General features: G+C 37.1%; 3 protein-coding genes across 3 annotated transcripts; 2 read left to right on the top strand and 1 right to left on the bottom strand.

Moving 5' to 3' along the window:
- Nucleotides 1-2,981: 2,981 nt before the first annotated feature.
- LOC116013054 (beta-galactosidase 13-like) lies at nucleotides 2,982-6,274 on the top strand. Its single transcript, XM_031252716.1, has 5 exons — nucleotides 2,982-3,155; nucleotides 3,370-3,465; nucleotides 3,557-3,669; nucleotides 3,760-3,826; nucleotides 4,223-6,274. Exons 1-5 carry the CDS (start codon nucleotides 2,982-2,984, stop codon nucleotides 6,272-6,274), a joined length of 2,502 nt encoding a protein of 833 aa, XP_031108576.1.
- Nucleotides 6,275-6,375: 101 nt separating this feature from the next.
- Nucleotides 6,376-7,551, top strand: LOC116013053 (beta-galactosidase 13-like). Its single transcript, XM_031252714.1, has one exon. It carries the CDS (start codon nucleotides 6,376-6,378, stop codon nucleotides 7,549-7,551), a length of 1,176 nt encoding a protein of 391 aa, XP_031108574.1.
- Nucleotides 7,552-8,671: 1,120 nt separating this feature from the next.
- On the bottom strand, nucleotides 8,672-11,487 carry LOC116013052 (putative late blight resistance protein homolog R1B-14). Its single transcript, XM_031252713.1, has 2 exons — nucleotides 8,827-11,487; nucleotides 8,672-8,713 (listed from the first exon to the last, which is right to left on the bottom strand). The coding sequence occupies exons 1-2, from the start codon at nucleotides 11,485-11,487 to the stop codon at nucleotides 8,672-8,674; spliced, it is 2,703 nt and encodes a 900-aa protein (XP_031108573.1).
- Between the last annotated feature and the right edge of the window lie 12,135 nt (nucleotides 11,488-23,622).

The following is a 23,622-nucleotide window of genomic DNA, read 5'->3' as shown; positions in this document are numbered from 1 at the left end:
AATTAAGAACTGTTAGAAAAATTCAAATGAAAAGTAGTATTTATTTAGACTATCATTTTTAGACCAAATATTTAGACTATCGATTTTACAAGGTTGCAAACATTTATTTAGTAANCCAGAAAACTCGGTGGATGGAACCAAGCCATCCTCTCCATCACGTCACCCCCATTGTTGCCATTAAGAAGAGCATTCCCGATAGCTTGGGTCAGCTGGGTTAACTGCTGTAGGCAGTGGGCTAGCTCGGTGGCAAGCTCGGTGGCAGTAGGAACCTCAGCCTTAGGAGTGCTAGGGGACCTGACGCCCTTTCGTGGCGGCATAACGTCTACACCTTAATACTACAGAAACAACGCCTCAGTCAACACTCCTCAAGGTTACACTCACCCTACAAATTCTATGCACACAAGAGACAACTAGCACAGAGCAACAAGTCACATAGAAATCATGAAGTATAAGGACAAATTACTTGCCCAACAAGCAAGGGCTCACAAACCAGATGCACACCTAACAAGTGCAAAAGCCACCAATAAACCAGTCGACCCATGATGTTTTCTACCCGGTTGCCCCTCAAATAATTACCCAAGATGTTTTCTAATGGGTAATTCCAACATGGGGAATTAGGCCACAAATCTCAAGTCCTCCAATATATATATATTTGTATTTTTAAACATATATCCTCCCAAAATACATACATTTGTATACTTTATCCTTTCAAAATAGAATACAATTATAATATTCACAATATTTTGCCTTTAGGCTATCCAAATACAATTTTCAAAACATCATAGTATACACAACCCATCATCGCACATGCTCTTGTAATAAAATACATAACTCCATAGTTATAACATAAGTTGTGTATATAATCTCAAAACATAAGTGTGCATATACACAATTCCATTTCAAATTAGAACACTCCTAATCCCAATAATTTATGAATCACATACACATATTTTTCATAAATGTCATTTAATGAAAAGGGGGTATTGGTTTTTGTTCCCTGCGCAAACAACAGACAACAACACACGACAGACAGCTCTTCAAAATCACCTCAAGAAACATTAATTCCTCCAAACATTTGAAGCAAAACTATACACCAATCATAGAAGCCAAACATCACCATATTTGATATCATCCACGAATTTTTGTAGTAAAATAGTCTATTTATTTATCAAAATAAACACCAACAACTCCAACACACACACATTAACAGATTTTGAGCTCATAAACTTCATTCAAAATTATTTTGGGAGATGAAAATAGCAACCCAAAACCCAAACAACACAATAACAATAACAACACTGTCAATCAAGAAGCAAAGGAAGAGAAAATTTTTTTTTTTAAAAAAAAAAAAAAGGGAAAAGAAGAAAGGAAAGAAAAAGAAAAATAAGAAGAGAAGAGGGAAGCTCACGGATGGAAGAAGCTCTAAGACAAAGGAGGAATTCTTCTCCTTGCAGCAGATGGCGCTGGACAAGAGGGTGAGGACAAGATAATATTCAAATATTATCTTTGAATATATAATATTTTAAATTTTCAAAATTTTATTAATTTATTTAATTTTTTTCTTAAACTAGGGATTTCTTTATCGACAATAACTCATTCAACAATACTGGTTGAACCAAATCAACCCCAAGCAGAACACCTAAAGGAAAGTCCATAACTCTTATATCATAATCTCATTGCATGACGTTGTCATCTATGCTACCAACAATAATCGAATTGCAAATAACACACTACCAACAAAAAGGAAGAGAACAAATAATAAAAATGAAGAAAATGACAATGTTACTCAAAAGAGAATTAAGAACTGTTAGAAAAATTCAAATGAAAAGTAGTATTTATTTAGACTATCATTTTTAGACCAAATATTTAGACTATCGATTTTACAAGGTTGCAAACATTTATTAATATTTAGACTATCGATTTTACAAGGTTGCAAACATTTATTTATATTTAGACTATCGATTTTACAAGGTTGCAAACATTTATTTAGTAATAATTATAATGAATTTCAAGGTTGCAAACATTTATTTAGTAATAATTATAATGAATTTCTATATTATCTTGGAATCATATACTTTGAGTTAGATATTTAAATAAAAAAAATTCGACATTCAATTACCCATGTATAAACTTCTCCTATATAATCTTACATTGATATACTTTCAAATATTTATTTAAATATAAACATTGGGCATTAACCCATGCGCGTATAAAACTAGTAATAATAATAAATATTAGACTATCTGAATCTCGACAAATTATTGTGTGGACTATGGTAAGATCATTTTTTAAATATGATAGAGAATTACATGAATGTAGAGTGATTGAGTAAATAAATGAGAAAAAATTACATGAGTGAAGGTAACCTTAAATTACAATGGGCGTAATACCATGAGCTAAGACTTGCTTGGATTCACATATAGCTAATACTTTTCTTAAATGGGCGTTATGAAATATTCATTAAAGATTAAATGCTTTAATATTTTGTTAAAAATTATCTATTTGTTTGAATCTTGACCATCTATTAGTTAATTTAAGGTGATTTTTGAATAATATAATATAAAATATAATGAATAATATCATCAATCTCCAGTGGGGGACATTAAAAAAAAGGCTAATCTGGTTAATTAAAAGATTAAAATATTAATGATATTGTGGGGCTGGTATGTCCTAATAATTAATTAATTAAAACTTATTAATTATAAAAAAATCTTCTTTGAATTGCTTTGGCTATATAACCGTACTAGATCCTATTCCTAGGAAGTCTATTAACAGAAATGTTCAACGACAACAAGAAATGGAGATCCTCAAGTTCAGGCAACCAAGTAGATTTTAGTTATCTTTTCTACCTATGTATCTATATATAAATATATACAAAGATAAAATATGCATACTATCATTGTTGATTTGATAGTGCAAGATATCAAATGAAAATACAATAATTATTATATCATTAAAAAAAAACAGTAAAGCATTGGGGAATGGGTAGGGCAAGTTGTGTTCTTGTGGTGGGTCTGCTATGGATGTTGGCTGCGAGCACAGTAGTGGGTAACCATAGCAAGACTGTGACGTATGATAAAAGATCTTTAATCATTGGTGGAGCCAGAGAAATCTTCTTCTCAGGCTCCATTCACTATCCTCGTATGCCTACTGAGGTATATATGTATATATATGTTGTTATTCAATTACCTGAATATATATATATATATATATATTCTCTTCGATCTATTTTATATGTCTAATTTGATTAATAAGAAGATTTTTTTTAATTTAATATTTAATAATGTTTTGAGAAACTACTATTATTGTGTGAGACAGAGGGAGTATTTGTTTGTGTTTGCAATTACTGAGGTTATTAAATGTTGGCAGGTGTGGCCAGACATCCTCAGAAAAGCTAAAGAGGGAGGTTTGAATGTCATCCAGACTTATATCTTCTGGAACATTCATGAACCAGTTCAAGGCCAAGTATGTATACATATACATGTGTGTGTGAGAGAGAGATTATATGTGCATGTATAGGTACTGTACTTATATATATATATGTGGGTGTTTGCAGTTCAACTTCGAAGGTAATAATGACGTAGTGAAATTCATCAGGATGATTGGGGATATGGGTATGTACGTCACACTAAGGGTTGGACCCTACCTCGAGGCTGAATGGAACTTGGGGTACTCAATTGAATGCATATATTTTTTTAAATTTAGATTTCTCTCTCTATATATATTAATGGTGTTTACTTATTGATATGGTGGGAGCAGAGGATTCCCATACTGGATGAAGGAGGTTCCTAACATCATCTTCCGTAGCTACAACGAGCCATTTATGGTAAGCCGGTCGCCGTCCTCCTGTAAACTTATAACAAGGGCATGAGTTTAAATTCCAACCTTTTTGCTTTGAACTGAGGTCATTCAGAGTGGGCACCTGCCCAGGACCTATCTCTATAGGGAGCTTATAAGATTGATTTTATAATAATTTTTTTATATAATGTTACCTAAAAAAACATTTTATTTGAAGTGAAAAAAGAAAAATAAATAAACACTGGAAACAAATTTTTTTTTTTAATTTCGCTCGGGGCCTATAAATCCTACCTTTGGACCCACCCTGAATACCATGGGCAACCAGCTGGTTTACTGGTAGGCCAATTAAAGTCGATCACAGTGCACACCCTGGGGTAGAATATAATAGAATTAAAATTGATGGTTATTGGTTGCATGGATGCAGAATCACATGAAGAAGTTTGTGGTGATGGTGGTAGATATGATGAAAAAGGAGAAATTATTCGCACCGCAAGGAGGGCCCATCATTATGGCTCAGATCGAGAACGAGTACAGCAACGTGGCGGCTGCGTACAGAGAATTGGGAATAAAATATATCCACTGGGCAGCAGAATTGGCGGTGGGTCTATACAACGAAGTCCCATGGATCATGTGCAAGCAAAAGGAAGCTCCCTCCTCGGTGATCAACACCTGCAATGGGCGACAGTGCGGCGATACTTTCCCCGGTCCAAACGGCCCTAACAAGCCGTTTATGTGGACGGAAAACTGGACGGCTCAGTACCGAGTCTTCGGAGACCCTCCCTCCCAGAGATCCGCCGAAGATCTCGCGTTTTCTGTTACGCGTTTCTACGCCAAGAACGGAACATACGTCAACTATTACATGTACTTTGGCGGGAATAATTATGGTAGAACGGGGTCCTCTTTCGTTTCCACCGGCTATTACGATGAAGGCCCTCTTGATCAATACGGGCTTTACAGGGACCCAAAATGGAGCCATCTCAGAGATTGCCACAGAGCTTTGAAATTATCCAAAAAGCCTTTGCTCTGGGGATCCCCAACTGTCAAGAAAATCAGCACTGATCTCGAAATCATTACCTTCGAGAATACAAACCTTAAACTCTGTGCTGCTTTCTTGACCAACAACAATACCGCAAAGCCAAACTCCATTAATTTCAGGGGCACAGAATACTACCTTCCTGCCAGGTCCATCAGCCTTCTCCCGGACTGCAAGAACGTGATTTTCAACACCCAAAACGTGGTTTCCCAGCACAATGCCCGGAACTTCGTGCCGTCCAAGGTGGCCACTAATCTTAAATGGGAGATGTTCCATGAAAGCATTCCCAAACACGATAGCTTGTCCTTGAAGTCCCAGTCCCCATTGGAGTTGTACACCTTGACAAAAGATACCACGGATTACGCCTGGTACAGTACGAGGATCACGCTTAACAAACGCGACCTGCCCATGAGGTCCGACATCCTCCCTGTCCTGGAAATTAGGAGTAGGGGCCACGCCCTGCTTGCGTTTGTGAACGGGGAATACGTGGGGTCCAACCACGGCAGTAACATCGAGAAGGGGTTCGACTTTCGGATGCCTGTGAACATGAAGCCCGGAGATAATGAAATCACTATCTTCCATATATTAGTGGGTTACCCCAACAGCGGGGCGTACATGGAGAAGAGGTTTTCGGGGCTCAAACGGGTGGTGCTCCAGGGGCTAATGTCTGGAACCCTGGATATCACCCTCAACTCCTGGACCCAGTCCGTTGGTGTTTCCGGGGAGAAGCTCAAGTTATTCACGGAGGAGGGGTCGGAGAAGGTGAAGTGGAGTCCGGCGGGTAAAGTCCACCCGCCACTAACGTGGTACAAAACCTACTTTGATGTCCCGGAAGGGAATGACCCTGTAGCGGTGAGAACGAACAACATGGCAAAGGGTATGGTGTGGATCAACGGGAAAAGCATCGGCCGCTACTGGGTTGCATTCCTGTCCCCGCTCGGACAGCCAACCCAATCAGAATATCATATTCCTAGAACCTACTTGAAGCCCAAGAACAACCTGATGGTGGTGTTCGAGGAAATAGGGGGCGACCCCCAGGGCGTAGAGGTGATGCTGGTGAACAGGGACACAATCTGCAGTTACATTTCAGAGTACTATCCCTCCAACGTGAAGTCGTGGGAGAGAAAGGGAGACGAGTTCAGGTCGGTGAGCGACGATCTCAAACCCACCGTGCGCCTCAGTTGCCCGGACGATAAAGTGATGAAGAAAATAGAGTTCGCGGAGTACGGCGACCCGGAGGGCGTTTGCGGCAACTACTTCCCCGGAAACTGCACTTTCCCCAACGCCGATAAAATCGTGGAGAAGGCGTGTTTGGGGAAGAGCCAGTGCAAAATTCCAGTAGACAAGAGTTTGTTCGAGGAGGGTGGCAAGGATCTCTGCCCTAACATCTATAAATCTTTGGCCGTCCAAGCAAAATGTGGGCGTCAGGGCAAAGACGACTAGATATATAGCTAGGCAGCCGCAATGCAAATAATCTCGATCGTCTATACACATGCATGCTTTTTTTTTTNCCGTCCAAGGTGGCCACTAATCTTAAATGGGAGATGTTCCATGAAAGCATTCCCAAACACGATAGCTTGTCCTTGAAGTCCCAGTCCCCATTGGAGTTGTACACCTTGACAAAAGATACCACGGATTACGCCTGGTACAGTACGAGGATCACGCTTAACAAACGCGACCTGCCCATGAGGTCCGACATCCTCCCTGTCCTGGAAATTAGGAGTAGGGGCCACGCCCTGCTTGCGTTTGTGAACGGGGAATACGTGGGGTCCAACCACGGCAGTAACATCGAGAAGGGGTTCGACTTTCGGATGCCTGTGAACATGAAGCCCGGAGATAATGAAATCACTATCTTCCATATATTAGTGGGTTACCCCAACAGCGGGGCGTACATGGAGAAGAGGTTTTCGGGGCTCAAACGGGTGGTGCTCCAGGGGCTAATGTCTGGAACCCTGGATATCACCCTCAACTCCTGGACCCAGTCCGTTGGTGTTTCCGGGGAGAAGCTCAAGTTATTCACGGAGGAGGGGTCGGAGAAGGTGAAGTGGAGTCCGGCGGGTAAAGTCCACCCGCCACTAACGTGGTACAAAACCTACTTTGATGTCCCGGAAGGGAATGACCCTGTAGCGGTGAGAACGAACAACATGGCAAAGGGTATGGTGTGGATCAACGGGAAAAGCATCGGCCGCTACTGGGTTGCATTCCTGTCCCCGCTCGGACAGCCAACCCAATCAGAATATCATATTCCTAGAACCTACTTGAAGCCCAAGAACAACCTGATGGTGGTGTTCGAGGAAATAGGGGGCGACCCCCAGGGCGTAGAGGTGATGCTGGTGAACAGGGACACAATCTGCAGTTACATTTCAGAGTACTATCCCTCCAACGTGAAGTCGTGGGAGAGAAAGGGAGACGAGTTCAGGTCGGTGAGCGACGATCTCAAACCCACCGTGCGCCTCAGTTGCCCGGACGATAAAGTGATGAAGAAAATAGAGTTCGCGGAGTACGGCGACCCGGAGGGCGTTTGCGGCAACTACTTCCCCGGAAACTGCACTTTCCCCAACGCCGATAAAATCGTGGAGAAGGCGTGTTTGGGGAAGAGCCAGTGCAAAATTCCAGTAGACAAGAGTTTGTTCGAGGAGGGTGGCAAGGATCTCTGCCCTAACATCTATAAATCTTTGGCCGTCCAAGCAAAATGTGGGCGTCAGGGCAAAGACGACTAGATATATAGCTAGGCAGCCGCAATGCAAATAATCTCGATCGTCTATACACATGCATGCTTTTTTTTTTTAATAGATGGGGATCGGATCCACTATATTACATTATTTTCAGTATTCTTCTTAGTTTTTTTTTTTTGACATAAAGATTGTTGAAATGAAAAAATAGAGTGATGGAGATCAGCGGTTTGAAATGAAAATTTTGTTTATTTTTAATGAAGATTGTTCAATTCGATCAAATTATATATGCATGCATGCTTAGCAAATTAAATTCGCAATTCAAGCAAACAAACAAGTAATATGTTTGTTACGTTACAGTAGTTCCTCGATCTTTGTTTTGTTATCTGTTGACTGGTGTGTTCTTCAACTAGCTTGGGACTGGTTGACATATCTGCATGCTGTTGAGATTGAAAACGTCACGCCACCTTTAATTGGATGGTTGTACATGATACACATCGATATGATAATATGCAAGTAAGATACTCATGCAAGAATTCATGATCAATTCAAGAAATTTAAGCTTAAAAAATTAAATGTGACTGTAATTTAAAGAGAGATATTGTAGACAAGCATAGCGTTCTGTAGTGATAATGGAGCTCATCATCATTCATTTGGACAAGTCGTTCTTTTGCTATGTTCTAAGTCAATGAAAAGCGAAAAAGGATGTATATTTTTGTGGTGCATTAAGTGCTGGTCGGTGGTGCACTATGTCATGGTCTGTGGACTGGACTGTGGTGCACTAAGTCATGGTTTGTGGTAGTAGAGTGAAATTGAAATGATTACTAATATATGTTAGGTTATTTATGACTCTATATATAATGGGAATAAAAATTTTAAAAATACAAAAACAACAAATCAAGGCAATTTAATGACATTCAAAACACTAATATGAATAGAAAAATCAAAACAAAAATCTAAAAATAATAATCTAAACTTAAAAATTAAATTACCAATAAGATGAAATGTTTTTATTAGGGAATGAGAATTTTGAACCCATGAACGGACCACACCCTAAACTATAACTAACTCAATCTTCTTCTTTTTCTCTCCGCCTAAAAATTTTACTATCAAGAAGAAGAGTGTTTGATACAAACCTTGTTGGAGTTCTTGTTCCTCAAAATCCTATTCATTCTAGCTCTTCACTCTTGTTTTCATCTTCAACAGTCCCCTGGTGGAATTTTGTTACATTCAAGAATTATATGGATTATTGGGATGAAACAAACACAAGAGAAAATAATAATATATAAAAAGTTTAGTTATAGATGGAGATCAGATACCTACCCGAGTACTATAGTTGCGAACAACAAGAACATCATTTCCATAATCTCTTTGCTCCTCTTCAATTTGTTTGGCACAATTGACCAGTGAAGAATAACAATGACACAATTCAATCAATTGCAGACTGGCAACACCTCCAAAACCACAAGGGATTGCTTTCAAGTCATAACATCCATTGAGTATTAACCGTTCAAGTACAGGAAAATCATCACTAGTGGTTGTCCAATGCATCAAATCTGTTCCATAAATGAGCAATGATTTTAATCCATGAAACTGGGCTCCAGTTAGTGCCCACTCTTGTCCTTGGCAAGCCCCATCCTTAAGCTTCAACACTTGGAGATTGGGCAACATACCCACAACATCTGTCATAGCATTCCATGGTAGTAAAGTTCCCTTGAATTTCAACTTTTTGAGATGGATTGGGAAAGCTTCAAGACTAGGAAGCAAAACAGGACTATGATGTTGGCTTTTGATCTTTAGACTCTCAAGGTTAACTAAAAACCTAAGATTATCCAAACAATTGGGGTGTAGTGATTCCATGAAAATCCCCATCACCTTTGCATTGGGAAACCTAGAAAACACTTGCTCTGTGCATTGGAAAGAGTGTAACCAATAAATTGTTTGCAGGGATTGTTGAACCATTCTCGGAGCATCTAACACAAATGTTTTGCAAACTTGGACATGTCTCAACTTTGGCAAGTCCCACATTTCAGATATCAACGAACTTCCCACCTCATTTGCAGTGTTTTTTTTACTTGCTAGAAGCACAAGAGTTTGTAGATTCCAATTCTTCGACACGGGTAGGGTTCTAAGAGACTTGAATGGGCGCAGAACTAGGTATCTCAGAAGAACCAGATCCACAATATGTAACGGAATATCCTTCATGAAGCTGAAAGAACTTAAGTTTAGTACTCTCAGCATCTTGAAATTATTCGCAAACATTTGATGGCCCCGAGTCATGTGACCATCGTCATAAAAGCTAAAAAGGGAACGGGACCTATTGAAGGTATCAGGCACAGTAAATTTAGGGTACATTGTTTCGAAACATGTCCAACGATAAGAACCTACATATCCAGTGTTGTATCTGTTTTTGACGTATAAGAAGTTCTCCTTTATTGCTTTTTCCCTACAAAAGTCATGTACGATATCATGAACCTTACACGTCTTAATCTTGCCATCTAAACTAATGCTGTTAATCATAACTAAGCTCCTAGACACAAGATCTTTTAAAAAATCCTCCCCAACTTCCTCTAAGCTCCTCTGACTACTTTCTACCCTTACAAACCCCTCCGCGATCCATAACCTAATAAGCCCTTTCACATGGATTACACTGTTCTCCGGAAAAACTCCTAAATATAAAAAGCAAGCTTTCAAGAAATTAGGTAAGTGGTTATAACTCAAACCAAGAATCTTTGATATACCTTCAGCAAGATCATAAGACACCAATGCATATAATGTCCCCTCAAGAACCTTGGATTCCCAAAACGACTCGTCAGTTGTTTGTACAAGTCCAGCAATCAAGGCAATTGCAAATGGCAATCCTTGGCAGTAATCAACAATGTGTCTCCAAGTGCTTTCAAGATTTTCAGGGAATAATCTTCCATTGTTGAGAACTCTCTGCTGAAATAATTGCCAACTTTCATCCGAAGTGAGGAATCGCATGTTTAGGAAGGAATTGTTGTGGGAGCTTGTGTAGCTAGCTACTTCGTGATGTCGACAGGTCAACAATATTCGACTTCCATCGTTGTTATCTGGGAAACAACGTTGGATTTCGTCCCAAGAACTAGTGCTCCATACGTCATCTAGAACAATGAGATACCTTCTACGACCCATTAGGCATTTGCGCAATTGGGCTGCTAGTTCTTCGCTGGTTTTAGCGTTGATTTCATCGGTGATTGGCATAATGGAAGACAAAAGCTCGAGAAGCGTTCTTCGCATCCCGTAACGTGAAGACACGGTGGTCCAAGCAGCGATGTCGAAATGGGATGAGATTAATGGGTCTTGGAACAATCTCCTGGCGAAAGTTGTCTTACCAATGCCTCCCATGCCAACTATCGGCACGACCTGTCTTCGTTTAAAGCTCTCTTGAAGGAGGAGCTTCTTCATCTCATCCAATTCATCAACGTGCCCTACCATTTTTGTGTTTTGAAGACAATTAATGGAGGATGAACCACCACCATCAATAATCCTTTCCCTAGGTGAAGGAATAATGAAATCATTCATCGACTGTTTGCTCTTCTTCATAAACTCCATCAACTCTCCCATGGCTTCAATCGCATTTCGCAAGGGTTTATGGAATTTCTGAGCTAGAAGCCATTTATCAAGCCCTGAAACCCGTTGAAAAGACCTGACAAGTCTTTGAACTAGAGGGGGAGGAGTTCTTGATGTGTGTTCTTCTCCGCCGCATATATCAATCACTTGTGATTCAATTTCATCTTCTACTCTTAGAGCAGCATCTTTAACTCTCAGTTTCCAATCTTCCATCGTCTCATCGTTATCGGCGCTGAATTGATTCTCAGATTCCTCAAGAAATGCTACCAACTGAGCAAGCATTCCATGGAGTTGTTCCACAGCTTCTGTGCTGTCAAAAACAAGGCGCGGATTGGGTGGTAGGAACTCAAGCTCTAGCGTTCGCATCAACGAAGTTAGAGTAAACCAAGCCATATATCCTATCAGATCACCCACTTGTTTCTATAATAATGCGATCCCGATTCCCAGAAAGAAGGCTAAATTTATCAGGTATACACTTTTTGTGGCTTTGGTATTTTACAAGCTCATATTCCAAGTCAACCTGTTTATTTTGTTTTTTTTTTTTAATTCATTAGAATAGTTTGCACTCTTTCGATTGAAATCAGGCTTACGTTTTGCAATCGCCAATGAATCTAAATATAAAATTCTACAGACGTATGCAATAATGCAAGAGAAGACTTTTGAGATTTTCCAATAATTATTTCTGTAATAATATAATTGTGACAAAAGATGGAATTGCTCACCCAGGAAAAACAGTACTACCGATGAGACTTGATCTTTGGTCTCTTATGATAAATTTCACTTCTGTAACCACTTGAAGTACCCATGCATGCTTAGTAATAAAATAATTGTCTAAATAATATGACAATATAGTTTTTTCAAGATAAGTGTAGACAACCGAGTCATTTATTGTTCAATTAATTGGATGATATTTTTGCATTGATCTTATAATCAAATAAATGTACATTTTCAAGTATTAAAATTATTTATAATTTTATCTTTAATTTTATTATCAAATCTAAATATATAATAAAAAAACATACTAGTCTAAATATAAAATTCTACATACGTATGCAAGAGAAGACTTTGGAGATTTTCCAATAATTATTTATGTAATTATATATATAGGGTCAAATTCTCGTACAGTCACTCACCATTAGGTACACATAAATGTACCACAAAGTGTTTGAAAATATAATGCACCATTAGGTGTGGTGCATTTTTTGGTGTGTGGTGTATTGATGCATTTTATTGTGGTATATTTCTGAACACTGTGTAGTACGGAGTACATTTTTGTATACCTAATGATGAATCCGTACCGACGGCACGGGAAGCACGATGTGTGTGTGTGTGTGTGTGTGTGTGTGTGTGTGTGTGTATAGGATAAAATAAAAACGTACGCTTTTACAGATAAAAATGCGCACAAATGCTAACCGTAGATGCAATATAAATCAACAATCCATATTCAATATTAATTAAAAAAAAATGTGTGGCGGCATATTGGTAATTTTGAGTAAGTAGGTCAGATTGTCTTTTGTATTCGAGTGCATATTTTTCTTCTTCGAGTACCCAGTTTTCCTTCTTCGAGTGCATATTTCTCTTCTTCGAGTGCATTTGTTTTGTTTCAGTACTTAGTTTCTCTTTTGAGTACACATCTTTGTGCCTTTGAATGCAAACATTTTGGCCTTCAAGTGCAATGTCAACGCATACTTGAAGGTCAACGCAGTCTTCCTTAAGCACTGATTAAAAACGCCTTAAACAAATTACGAGTGGATGGCAGTCAGTCAGTGAGCTCAGTATTTGCAAAAAGCCAAAGCAATAATGCATTACTTTAATTTATACCAAATGTGGTAGAGATTTAAAAGTCGTGATACCAAATTTAGAAATTTTAATAGTTAGGGACCAAATGTGAAAATGCTCACATACTCATGGGACTAAAAGTGGAAATAACTCTTTCAAAAAGTACTTCAAATTCAAAAATTACCCCAATTTTTGTCTACCTCTCACACTTAGAAATTAAATCATCATCGATGCGAAAGAAAATAAAACACAAAAGATAAACACAATAAGCACAAATGGGGAAAGGGTAAAATGTTAAGCACAAAGAGCACAATCTCTATTATCTACCCAAGTAGAACACTATAAATATGAGTGGGGTCATTTTCTTAAAGATTATAAACTTTTAAAATTTTTAATATTTCTAAAAATGACCCCATTTTTTTTTCTTATTTTCAATGTAACCGTTAAATCTACTAGATTGATTGTTTGAATTTGTCGACAACTTCCTGGGAGCTGGACCCGTATGTGTGTGTGTGTGTGTCTATATATATATATATGTATATATATATATATATAAATGATGGTATATATATAAATCTTAATAATTGTTATATGAGAAAATAAAACGCACATCTATCTATACTAAAATACATTATTTAGGTAGTAACATGATAGAAATTATAACATTAGATATTATCATACTGTGGTTGTCTAACACACCCACCCTGCCACATGATAAGTGCTTATTTATTTATATTTTTCTCCCTTTCACTAAGTCATTTTGCTTTTAGATCATTCCAAATTTAATGAGAATTAGTGCTTATTTGTGTTATTTTGCAAGGAGTATGAGTTGGAAAGCATTGGAAGCAAAGACGAGGATTTTCATGCATTTTGGATACATTTGGACTTTGGAGTCAATGGGAGTCAAGGGGAAGCTATGGAGATGGGTGCAACACTTTCAAGGGAGTCTAAGAGTTGTATTTTCAATGGTATTGGTCATTTGGGCAAACTAAAACAAAAGAGAAGCAAAAGGTCAAGGTGTTGAAATTCTTGCACTGCACGTCGACGTCTTAGTTATTAGACGATATCTCGGCCTATAAATATCCAAATTGAGTGATTTATGTGTCATTGTAACAAAGACTCAAAGGACTACAACTCTCACAAAGATATTAAAGCTTAAAAAGGAAGCCAAATGGGTAAATATCGTCCAAATCTGACACTGTTTAGTATTTTGATCATATCTCAGCCTAGGAATGTCCAAATGAACTGATTCTTGCGCTGATGGAAAGAAAAATTGAAGGGATACAACTTTTATGAAGAATATAAATCCAGAATATGACATTTCATTTAAAGGTCAAAATACACGGCCAAGCACACAACCGTGTAACTGGCCGTGTATTTTTGGCTGATTTATAGTGAGAAATGCAGTTTCTGGAGAGGAGGCACACCGGCACGCACAAAGGCTATGGGGCACCTTCTCTGCTATTATTTAATCTCATTTAATTTTGAGCATTTTGAACTCGGTTTTGACTCATGGTTGAACCCTAGACACTCCCATTCACTTCCTTTCATATTTTTAGGTTAGATTTGGCTTAGATCTATGTTTTAACACTTTTAGAGCTTGTAATCTTGAATTTGAAGCTTGGATTTCAAGATTCTACCATCCATTTCAATAGAGAAGCTTTCTTTCCCTGATCTCTTTTCTTTTGCAAGATTTATGTTTATTACTTGTGCTTTTGTGTTATTTATGCTATTTAATCATGAGTAGTTAATTTATGGGCTTGAATTAGGGTTGTATTATCTATCTTAGCTTGATGCTTAGGTTGTGATTATTATGAAAAAGGGGAAGAACCCCAACCTAGGGTTCATGTGTTTGAGTTGGGTCTTTAATCTATCTTGCAATAGTTGATACGTAGCAATTGTTGTTTGTGTTTGGAAATTAAAGTCTTTCATCTCAATGGGAATTGGATGGAAGACTTGAGCCTTCAAATCTCAAACTCAATTTCCCTTCTATGGAAATATGGGTAGATTGGAGCTTAAATAGCTTTTGTTCTTCAAAAACTTGGGTTGATACACCACGGGAGTGGGCAACCCTTGTTCTAATCCTTGTCTTGACTAGGATTTATTTGTGCTTGCCTCAAGACCCTAGGTAAAATGTTGGGTAAATATCATTTTTAGTCCCTCAACTATAATATATGTATCAATTTTGGTCCTTGACTATTAAAAATATCAAATTAGGTGCATGACTATTCAATTTGTATCACATTTGGTCCTTGACTATTAACATTTTCAAATTAGGTGCATGACTATTCATTTTGTATCACATTTGGTCTTGCCGTTAAATTTTCCGGCCAAATTTCCGGCAAAGTCACTGGTGGCCGACTAGTTTATTTAATTTTTATTTTAAAAATTATTTTAATACTCCGTAACTTTGAAATAAAAAATAATAATAATAAAATAGAATATGCCGGCCACCCCCGATGACTTCGCTGGAAATTTGGCCGGAAAATTTAATGGCAGGACCAAATGTGATACAAAATGAATAGTCATGCACCTAATTTGAAAATGTTAATAGTCAAGGACCAAAAGTGATACAAATTGAATAGTCATGCACCTAATTTGAAATTTTTAATAGTCAAGGACCAAAATTGATACATGTATTATAGTTGAGGGACTGAAAATAATATTTTCTCTAAAATGTTCTTCTCCCAAACTTAAGTGTTAAAGCATCTAGATGGTAATATCCCTAACTTGAGTCCTATTTCTTTATTTTGTATTTATCTATTGTTTATATGTGTTTGTTTTACCTTGTTGTCGTTTGCTTAGCTTCTTGTTGATTTTCTTGTGCTACTGCCTAGTTTTGTAATTGCATATTGCGTGTCATAACCCCCCATCCTCAACGAAATGACATTTCACACCCGTACACTCATCATCACTCATTTTTGCTACACATCACCACCACTTCAAAGAAACTCCTATGAGGCATATATATTAAGTTCATATTATAGGTAGCATTATACAAGTCATAGTAATCAACACCAAAGTAATGTAACAAAGTGTTTCTGCCTCAAAGTTCCCAAATGACATCCAATAAAAAGCAGTTTTTACTGACTTTTATTTATAAGTCGTCTTAGTCTGTTTGAATATCAAAAGTCCAAATCAAAATTTTCAGTCGCCATGCTTAAGTCTATCTTAAAATAATATAAAGAGTCACTTATAATTTGCCCAGCACTTTTTCCAGCGGAATTTCTTGTACCTTGTGCTTTTGCGGATGTGCTTTGCAAACAGAATGTCATATTTGCCCTTGCAGATGACCGGCCGTCCAAATTCAGACCGCTTAAATACAACTCTAACACTATTTGCATGGGCCTTCTTTGAATATTATATCCGCATGTCCGCATGCTATGTATACATAATTTAGGATTCAATATTATATTATTAACCTGCATACCCACTCCTCCACTAAGCAAACCAACTCCACTAATTTTTGTATGTGTATGTGTTGTCATGGGGAATAAAACAAAGAAATAGCGGCCGACACATGCATATCAACATCTTTCTCTCTCTCTCCAAATTCTTATCAAACCAACCCCTGAGGAGGTGCATGAATCTATGATCTGCGATGTTGCTCTTTCGCTCTCCCGCTGGCTCGGCTCGGGATGGATGACATAGACGACGTCGGAGGGCTGCGACGGAGGCTATCGCGGCTGAGGTAAGTGGCGCTGGTTGTTTACTCTTTCTCTTTCTCTCTCTGTCTGCAAATTCTTATCAATCTCAGGAAAGAAGAGAGGATAGATCGAATAATGCAGCTGGCAAGAGAAATAATTGAAGAATGGGTAGAGCGCCTTGCTATGACAAAAATAACGTGAAAAAAGGGCGATGGTCGCCAGATCGAAGAAGATGCTAAGTTGAAGGCTTATATTGAACAGCATGCAACCGGTGGTTATGTGACTTCTGTGCGGGTCTCCCGCAACTACGCTTATATTCATCTTTATTGAATCAATTATAGTTGTGTGACATGGTTTTCTTGTATTTGGGGTATGTATTGGGTTGTGGGTTTGTCAATTTGCGTGTGTTGTGGCATTTGTTTTGTAAAACCGGGGTTAGTGAGTTTTAGTGGCATTGGGTTGGCAAGTTGTCACCCACGCCTGAATTTTTTTCTCTGGATTTTGGTTATCCATTTTGTTTCTTTATACTTCTGCACGGGAAGAAGGCGAATAAGTGGCTGATCCGTATGGAACGGGAAGAAGGCGAAGATAAAGGCGAAGAAGAGGCTGATCCGTATGGAGGCTTGTTGGATGCTGAGCAGAGCAAAATTGTTCCGTATGGAGGCTTGTTGGATGCTGAGCAGAGCAAAATTGTCATAATCAAAGAGCAGATTGAAGATCCAGAACAGGTTTATTTCATAATCAAAGAGCAGATTGAAGATCCAGAACAGGTTTATTATTTCTCTTCAAATTAGATGCTTTTAGAATTTGGCTGGTTTTCTTACTCAATTAAAAAATTGTTATTTTTTATCTGTTCTTCATCACACTCAGGTTCGTCACGTACACACTTCAATTCCTACGTGATATCTCTACAGGGTCGTGGGTTTGAGTAACGAGTGCGGCGCATAGTGACGGTGACGGTATGCGGCGAAAAAACGACGGACGAGGGTGACGACGATGACGATCTTGGAAGATGTCTGGTCGCCTGAACAGCGACTTGGACGGGAAAAGCAGTAGCATTTGGTGGCGGAGGAGGTCTACCATATGCGATGGTGCTCCTTCGATCTCCAGCCGGCTACGCTCGCGATGGACGACGATCTCCAGCTGCCTCAACGTCGAGGGAACACCTTTGACTTGAAGCTATGATATTGAAAAATGAAGAACACATCCTGTCTCAGGTAAGAACATTGAATATAAACATGAATAGGAAATTAGAAATTCACTTCCGCAAAAGTTTGTTTAAGCATATCTCTATCTCTATATACCTCAATCTCTATCTGTATCACTGTATCCCCAATCCTATTTTGAGAGATGAGTGAGATAGAGAGGCTCAGAGGCCAGAGACTATAGAAATGGATGAGAGGAAGAGATGGTGGGTGAGATCGAGAGTATAATCCAATCTTCCTAAAACATTATTTAAACAGATTTATGGGAGGTGTGCGACTGTTTGTAACTCTGATAGACATTGCATGCGGATGAGAGAAGTATTTGTTTTTAAAGGTGGTCGGAAAAAATAGAAATATTTTACACCTACCTCTGTGACTCTGTGGTCTTCTTCTGAATCCCTTGCATCCCTTTGTAGAGTGAGGGAAGAAATTTAGAACATTAAAATTGATATATGCTTGTGTTTTTGGTTTAGTTGTTGACCGATAATTCTTGTTGCCATGTGAAGTGGAATCTGATTCCAAGAGTCAGACAAGCACAAAGCTTAATGAATTATTTTAGCATGGCTTAATTAAAAAAAATGTCATTTATTAAATGCCGACATAGGCATATGGCCACAGGTGCTCAAGGACCTCAACAATGTAAATTACTTTCATGCATGGTTTGAAGAAAGCTGCATCTTTTGCACATGGGAAGCGCAGAATGTCTCCTTAGAATTATATGCACATGGGATTTCAAATTTAAATCCCCTCATCCTGGTGTGCAAGACTGCAATAAGGTGATGCATATTTAATTTATAGACTTTAACCTTTTATTAATGGAAATCTTTTATCAAAGTTATTTCTAGAATCTTTCAATTTTTTTCTTCTTTTTCTTACACGTAACTTATTTTTATTTTTTTTAAACCTTTAAACTCAAACTCAGATAAAACATTGTTTCAACTTCCATTATTCTATTTACTAGATTTAATTTCAACCAAAAATCTCAATAAATCTGTCCTTTCTGCGATGCTACCTTTTAATTTTGCATTAAATTAACCAAATTTTTGCAATTATATATATTGTATTATCCAGCTTGACCTCTTCTCAAGCCTTCCTGATTTCTAAGGTTGGGAATTCAACTTCGATGTAATTAATTTTTTGGTCACACGAATATGAGCGGACAAAGGTAATGGTAATGCCTGTACTAACTTCTTTTTCATGCTTCTTAATTACTATATGCATGCTTAAGAAGAAAATTGAAACATATAAATCTTATCTTNTTAGATGCTTTTAGAATTTGGCTGGTTTTCTTACTCAATTAAAAAATTGTTATTTTTTATCTGTTCTTCATCACACTCAGGTTCGTCACGTACACACTTCAATTCCTACGTGATATCTCTACAGGGTCGTGGGTTTGAGTAACGAGTGCGGCGCATAGTGACGGTGACGGTATGCGGCGAAAAAACGACGGACGAGGGTGACGACGATGACGATCTTGGAAGATGTCTGGTCGCCTGAACAGCGACTTGGACGGGAAAAGCAGTAGCATTTGGTGGCGGAGGAGGTCTACCATATGCGATGGTGCTCCTTCGATCTCCAGCCGGCTACGCTCGCGATGGACGACGATCTCCAGCTGCCTCAACGTCGAGGGAACACCTTTGACTTGAAGCTATGATATTGAAAAATGAAGAACACATCCTGTCTCAGGTAAGAACATTGAATATAAACATGAATAGGAAATTAGAAATTCACTTCCGCAAAAGTTTGTTTAAGCATATCTCTATCTCTATATACCTCAATCTCTATCTGTATCACTGTATCCCCAATCCTATTTTGAGAGATGAGTGAGATAGAGAGGCTCAGAGGCCAGAGACTATAGAAATGGATGAGAGGAAGAGATGGTGGGTGAGATCGAGAGTATAATCCAATCTTCCTAAAACATTATTTAAACAGATTTATGGGAGGTGTGCGACTGTTTGTAACTCTGATAGACATTGCATGCGGATGAGAGAAGTATTTGTTTTTAAAGGTGGTCGGAAAAAATAGAAATATTTTACACCTACCTCTGTGACTCTGTGGTCTTCTTCTGAATCCCTTGCATCCCTTTGTAGAGTGAGGGAAGAAATTTAGAACATTAAAATTGATATATGCTTGTGTTTTTGGTTTAGTTGTTGACCGATAATTCTTGTTGCCATGTGAAGTGGAATCTGATTCCAAGAGTCAGACAAGCACAAAGCTTAATGAATTATTTTAGCATGGCTTAATTAAAAAAAATGTCATTTATTAAATGCCGACATAGGCATATGGCCACAGGTGCTCAAGGACCTCAACAATGTAAATTACTTTCATGCATGGTTTGAAGAAAGCTGCATCTTTTGCACATGGGAAGCGCAGAATGTCTCCTTAGAATTATATGCACATGGGATTTCAAATTTAAATCCCCTCATCCTGGTGTGCAAGACTGCAATAAGGTGATGCATATTTAATTTATAGACTTTAACCTTTTATTAATGGAAATCTTTTATCAAAGTTATTTCTAGAATCTTTCAATTTTTTTCTTCTTTTTCTTACACGTAACTTATTTTTATTTTTTTTAAACCTTTAAACTCAAACTCAGATAAAACATTGTTTCAACTTCCATTATTCTATTTACTAGATTTAATTTCAACCAAAAATCTCAATAAATCTGTCCTTTCTGCGATGCTACCTTTTAATTTTGCATTAAATTAACCAAATTTTTGCAATTATATATATTGTATTATCCAGCTTGACCTCTTCTCAAGCCTTCCTGATTTCTAAGGTTGGGAATTCAACTTCGATGTAATTAATTTTTTGGTCACACGAATATGAGCGGACAAAGGTAATGGTAATGCCTGTACTAACTTCTTTTTCATGCTTCTTAATTACTATATGCATGCTTAAGAAGAAAATTGAAACATATAAATCTTATATATGCATGCTTAAGAAGAAAATTGAAACATATAAATCTTATCTTATAATTGCTCATCCTTATTTATTACTTTATTATGGTCGTAATGTCAATATTAAAATGTTATGTTTACTTTATTATGGTCGTAATGTCAATATTAAAATGTTATGTTTCTTATATGAAAAAATTCGAATATATATACCTTTTGTGTTAAACTTATATTTCAATATTGTTCTACATTTTTGCGATCCAACTCCAAGAAAACAAAATACACCGAATATATTACCTTTAAGCAACATTAGAAATAGTATATATGTTTCCTATTTTTTTATTAATCATATATGAAATAGTATATATGTTTCCTATTTTTTTATTAATCATATATTTTTTTTTATATATGTTTCCTATTTTTTTATTAATCATATATTTTTTTTCCTCTACAACTATTTTCGTATAACTGTTGTACTAACATTTATATGATTTTCTAAAGCAAACTCAGTGAATGATACCACAAATTCAAACAAGGATTTTGTGAGTGGATTTGACTTAAATTCCATTCCACAATTGACTGATGATAGCAATGATAAATCTCTATACTTAGTATTTTGTCAATATTTTTTATTTTAAATAATAATAATTAAGTAGTGATATCAAATGTATCAATACAAATGGCTTTCATTATTAATGTATTTGAGATTATAATTAAGCTCTTGAATATGATTATATGTAATATAATTTGGATTTACTAATTCAAAAAATTCTTTCCATTTAGGTTACAAAGGAAATTGTTATATTACAGCAGAGCGTGAGTTACATGATACTACAAAGACGTTCACTTTCCGACTGCTTAAGGACAAATATTCAATTACTCTCGTGGGCCTGCTTTCTATATTATACATAAAGTTTGCCGACAAAAATAAAAAACAGGGGGCCATGGGGACAATCAAGCACTGATTCCAAATTTTTATCAAATTACGAGTTTGGCATTTTTTTTTGTTTTCTTCCTCTTTATCCTTTTGTCTTTTCGTCCAACCACTCCACTATCATCTTTTTTTAATTTTTTTTTAATCCACCCACTCACCCACTCCACTGTGTTATTTTCTTCCTCATTGACAGCCATCTTGCCTCACAGATGGAGTTGCAGATCGCAGACTCTCTTTCACTCACTCTTCTCAATTCCTTTACAGTCTAGAGTAATTTATTTTTATAATAAAATTGGGATATAAACAATAACCATATGAGATAAATTTGTGAAGAAGATGCTGATTTTTTTTTCTAATTTTGTTTCAAGGTTCGCCGAAGCAGCAGGTGCAAGTCAACGGATGGTGAGACTGAAAATCCGAGCAGTAAGACGAGTCTTCAAGGATATGGGAGGACATCATCTATCTATTCATGGGCGAAGCTCTACCGTTGATGGTGGTTGGCGACGACGGCAGCAGCAACGGACGAACGAGTTCCTGTCCTGGCAAATAAATGTGAGACCAAGTTATGCGCAATTATGTGAAACTCCAAAATCTAGCCTGGATACGCATAAATACTGAAAGAAAGTAAACTTTAATTTATGTGTTTGTCATCTAATTTGCTGGCCCTTTTTGGGACTCATGCTGGACTGAACGACGTGTTAGAGTTAAAGAGTTTTCCGGTTGCATATTGTGTTTTATCAAATTTCATATTCAATTCAAGTGCTTGACTGGACAGTTTGATTTGTCCCCTCAGTCTTTACGACGAACAGCAGCAGACCGATGGAACTTGTCCCCAGTGATCTCCTCCTCAGGCGGCGATCACTGGAGAAAGTATCTTTATATTTTCCTCTCATTCATTCATCTTCCACTTCTTGGGTCTTGCGATCACTACAAAGGCCAAAATTATTGGTGGCATGACAGATGAGATGGAAAACCTGTAGCCATTGTGGGGGACTACTGCATGACTCATTACGCGTTATTAACAATGGACAGTACTGATAAAACAAAAACAAGATGTAAAAAAAATGCAATAATAGAAGGGTGGGAGACCACAACATAAACAAGATCTACAAAACAAAAAAAAAGCAATAATATAATGGTGGGAGACCACAACATGACTCATTATGCACTCTTAATTATGGAGCTGATACTGATTAAGAAAAGACAAGATTAAGAAGACCATAAATATATAAAAAAAATTAAGTGATTGGATTTTTTTTTTGTTGTGTCGGAATAGTTAGCCGCCACCATCAATAATGAGAAAGATAGGATCGCGTAAACCTGTTATTTGGTGAATACAACAACAAAATGATAGGAGTGATTGGATTGGACAACCAAATTCACTATGCTTAAAGAACAAATCGACATTTAGGGTGGGGTACCACGTGACTCATGCTGCACTTACAAGGTATATATATATATATATATATATATATATATATTTATTTATATATTTATATATTTATATAAAATAACATTGAAATAAATGCCAAAAACAGTTTTAAAAACATTCAATACAAATGGCCATTGTAACAACGCCATTTCCATACCAAAATTTTTTACGACCTTTGCTAAAAAAAATTCTTACAAACCATTGTGGAATCACATCTACGCAAAAAAAAAAAAATCTACAACGACGTTCAGGTATTTCTTTTTTACTGATGATGAAAATCTAAGTTCCGAATTTACAATTTCCATACTACAATAAGTGAAAACAATAATTTTGAAGGACATGAGATCTTACCAAATGATATCCATGTAATTTCCTAAACTGCTGAACTTTCATTGTTAGGCTGATATATCTATATATTTTGCTGTGATATGTATATTTCATCTTCGATTTACTTAACTCATAGCTTATATATATGTATGTCGCGTGATTGTTCTTCGTCGTATCATTACTTAAGCCACAAACATATATAATTATATACATCATTACTTAAGACACAAATATATATACACAATTTACAACAGATCCTGACAAATTGTTCAACTTCATGCTTAAAAAATATAACAAAAAATTATTT

The sequence above is a fragment of the Ipomoea triloba genome, chromosome 3 (genome assembly GCF_003576645.1).
Source record: "Ipomoea triloba cultivar NCNSP0323 chromosome 3, ASM357664v1".
In the NCBI taxonomy this organism is placed as follows: Eukaryota; Viridiplantae; Streptophyta; class Magnoliopsida; order Solanales; family Convolvulaceae; genus Ipomoea; species Ipomoea triloba.
This window is presented reverse-complemented; position numbering and strand designations above follow the sequence as displayed.

Coding starts and splice junctions, on each gene's coding strand:
- LOC116013054 (XM_031252716.1), top strand. CDS start 2,982: ATGGGTAGGGCAAGTTGTGTTCTTGTGGTGGGTCTGCTATGGATGTTG. Junction 3,670..3,759: donor GAGGCTGAATGGAACTTGGG/GTACTCAATTGA, acceptor TGGTGGGAGCAG/AGGATTCCCATACTGGATGA. Junction 3,827..4,222: donor GCTACAACGAGCCATTTATG/GTAAGCCGGTCG, acceptor GCATGGATGCAG/AATCACATGAAGAAGTTTGT.
- LOC116013053 (XM_031252714.1), top strand. CDS start 6,376: ATGTTCCATGAAAGCATTCCCAAACACGATAGCTTGTCCTTGAAGTCC.
- LOC116013052 (XM_031252713.1), bottom strand. CDS start 11,487: ATGGCTTGGTTTACTCTAACTTCGTTGATGCGAACGCTAGAGCTTGAG. Junction 8,714..8,826: donor TTCGCAACTATAGTACTCGG/GTAGGTATCTGA, acceptor AAATTCCACCAG/GGGACTGTTGAAGATGAAAA.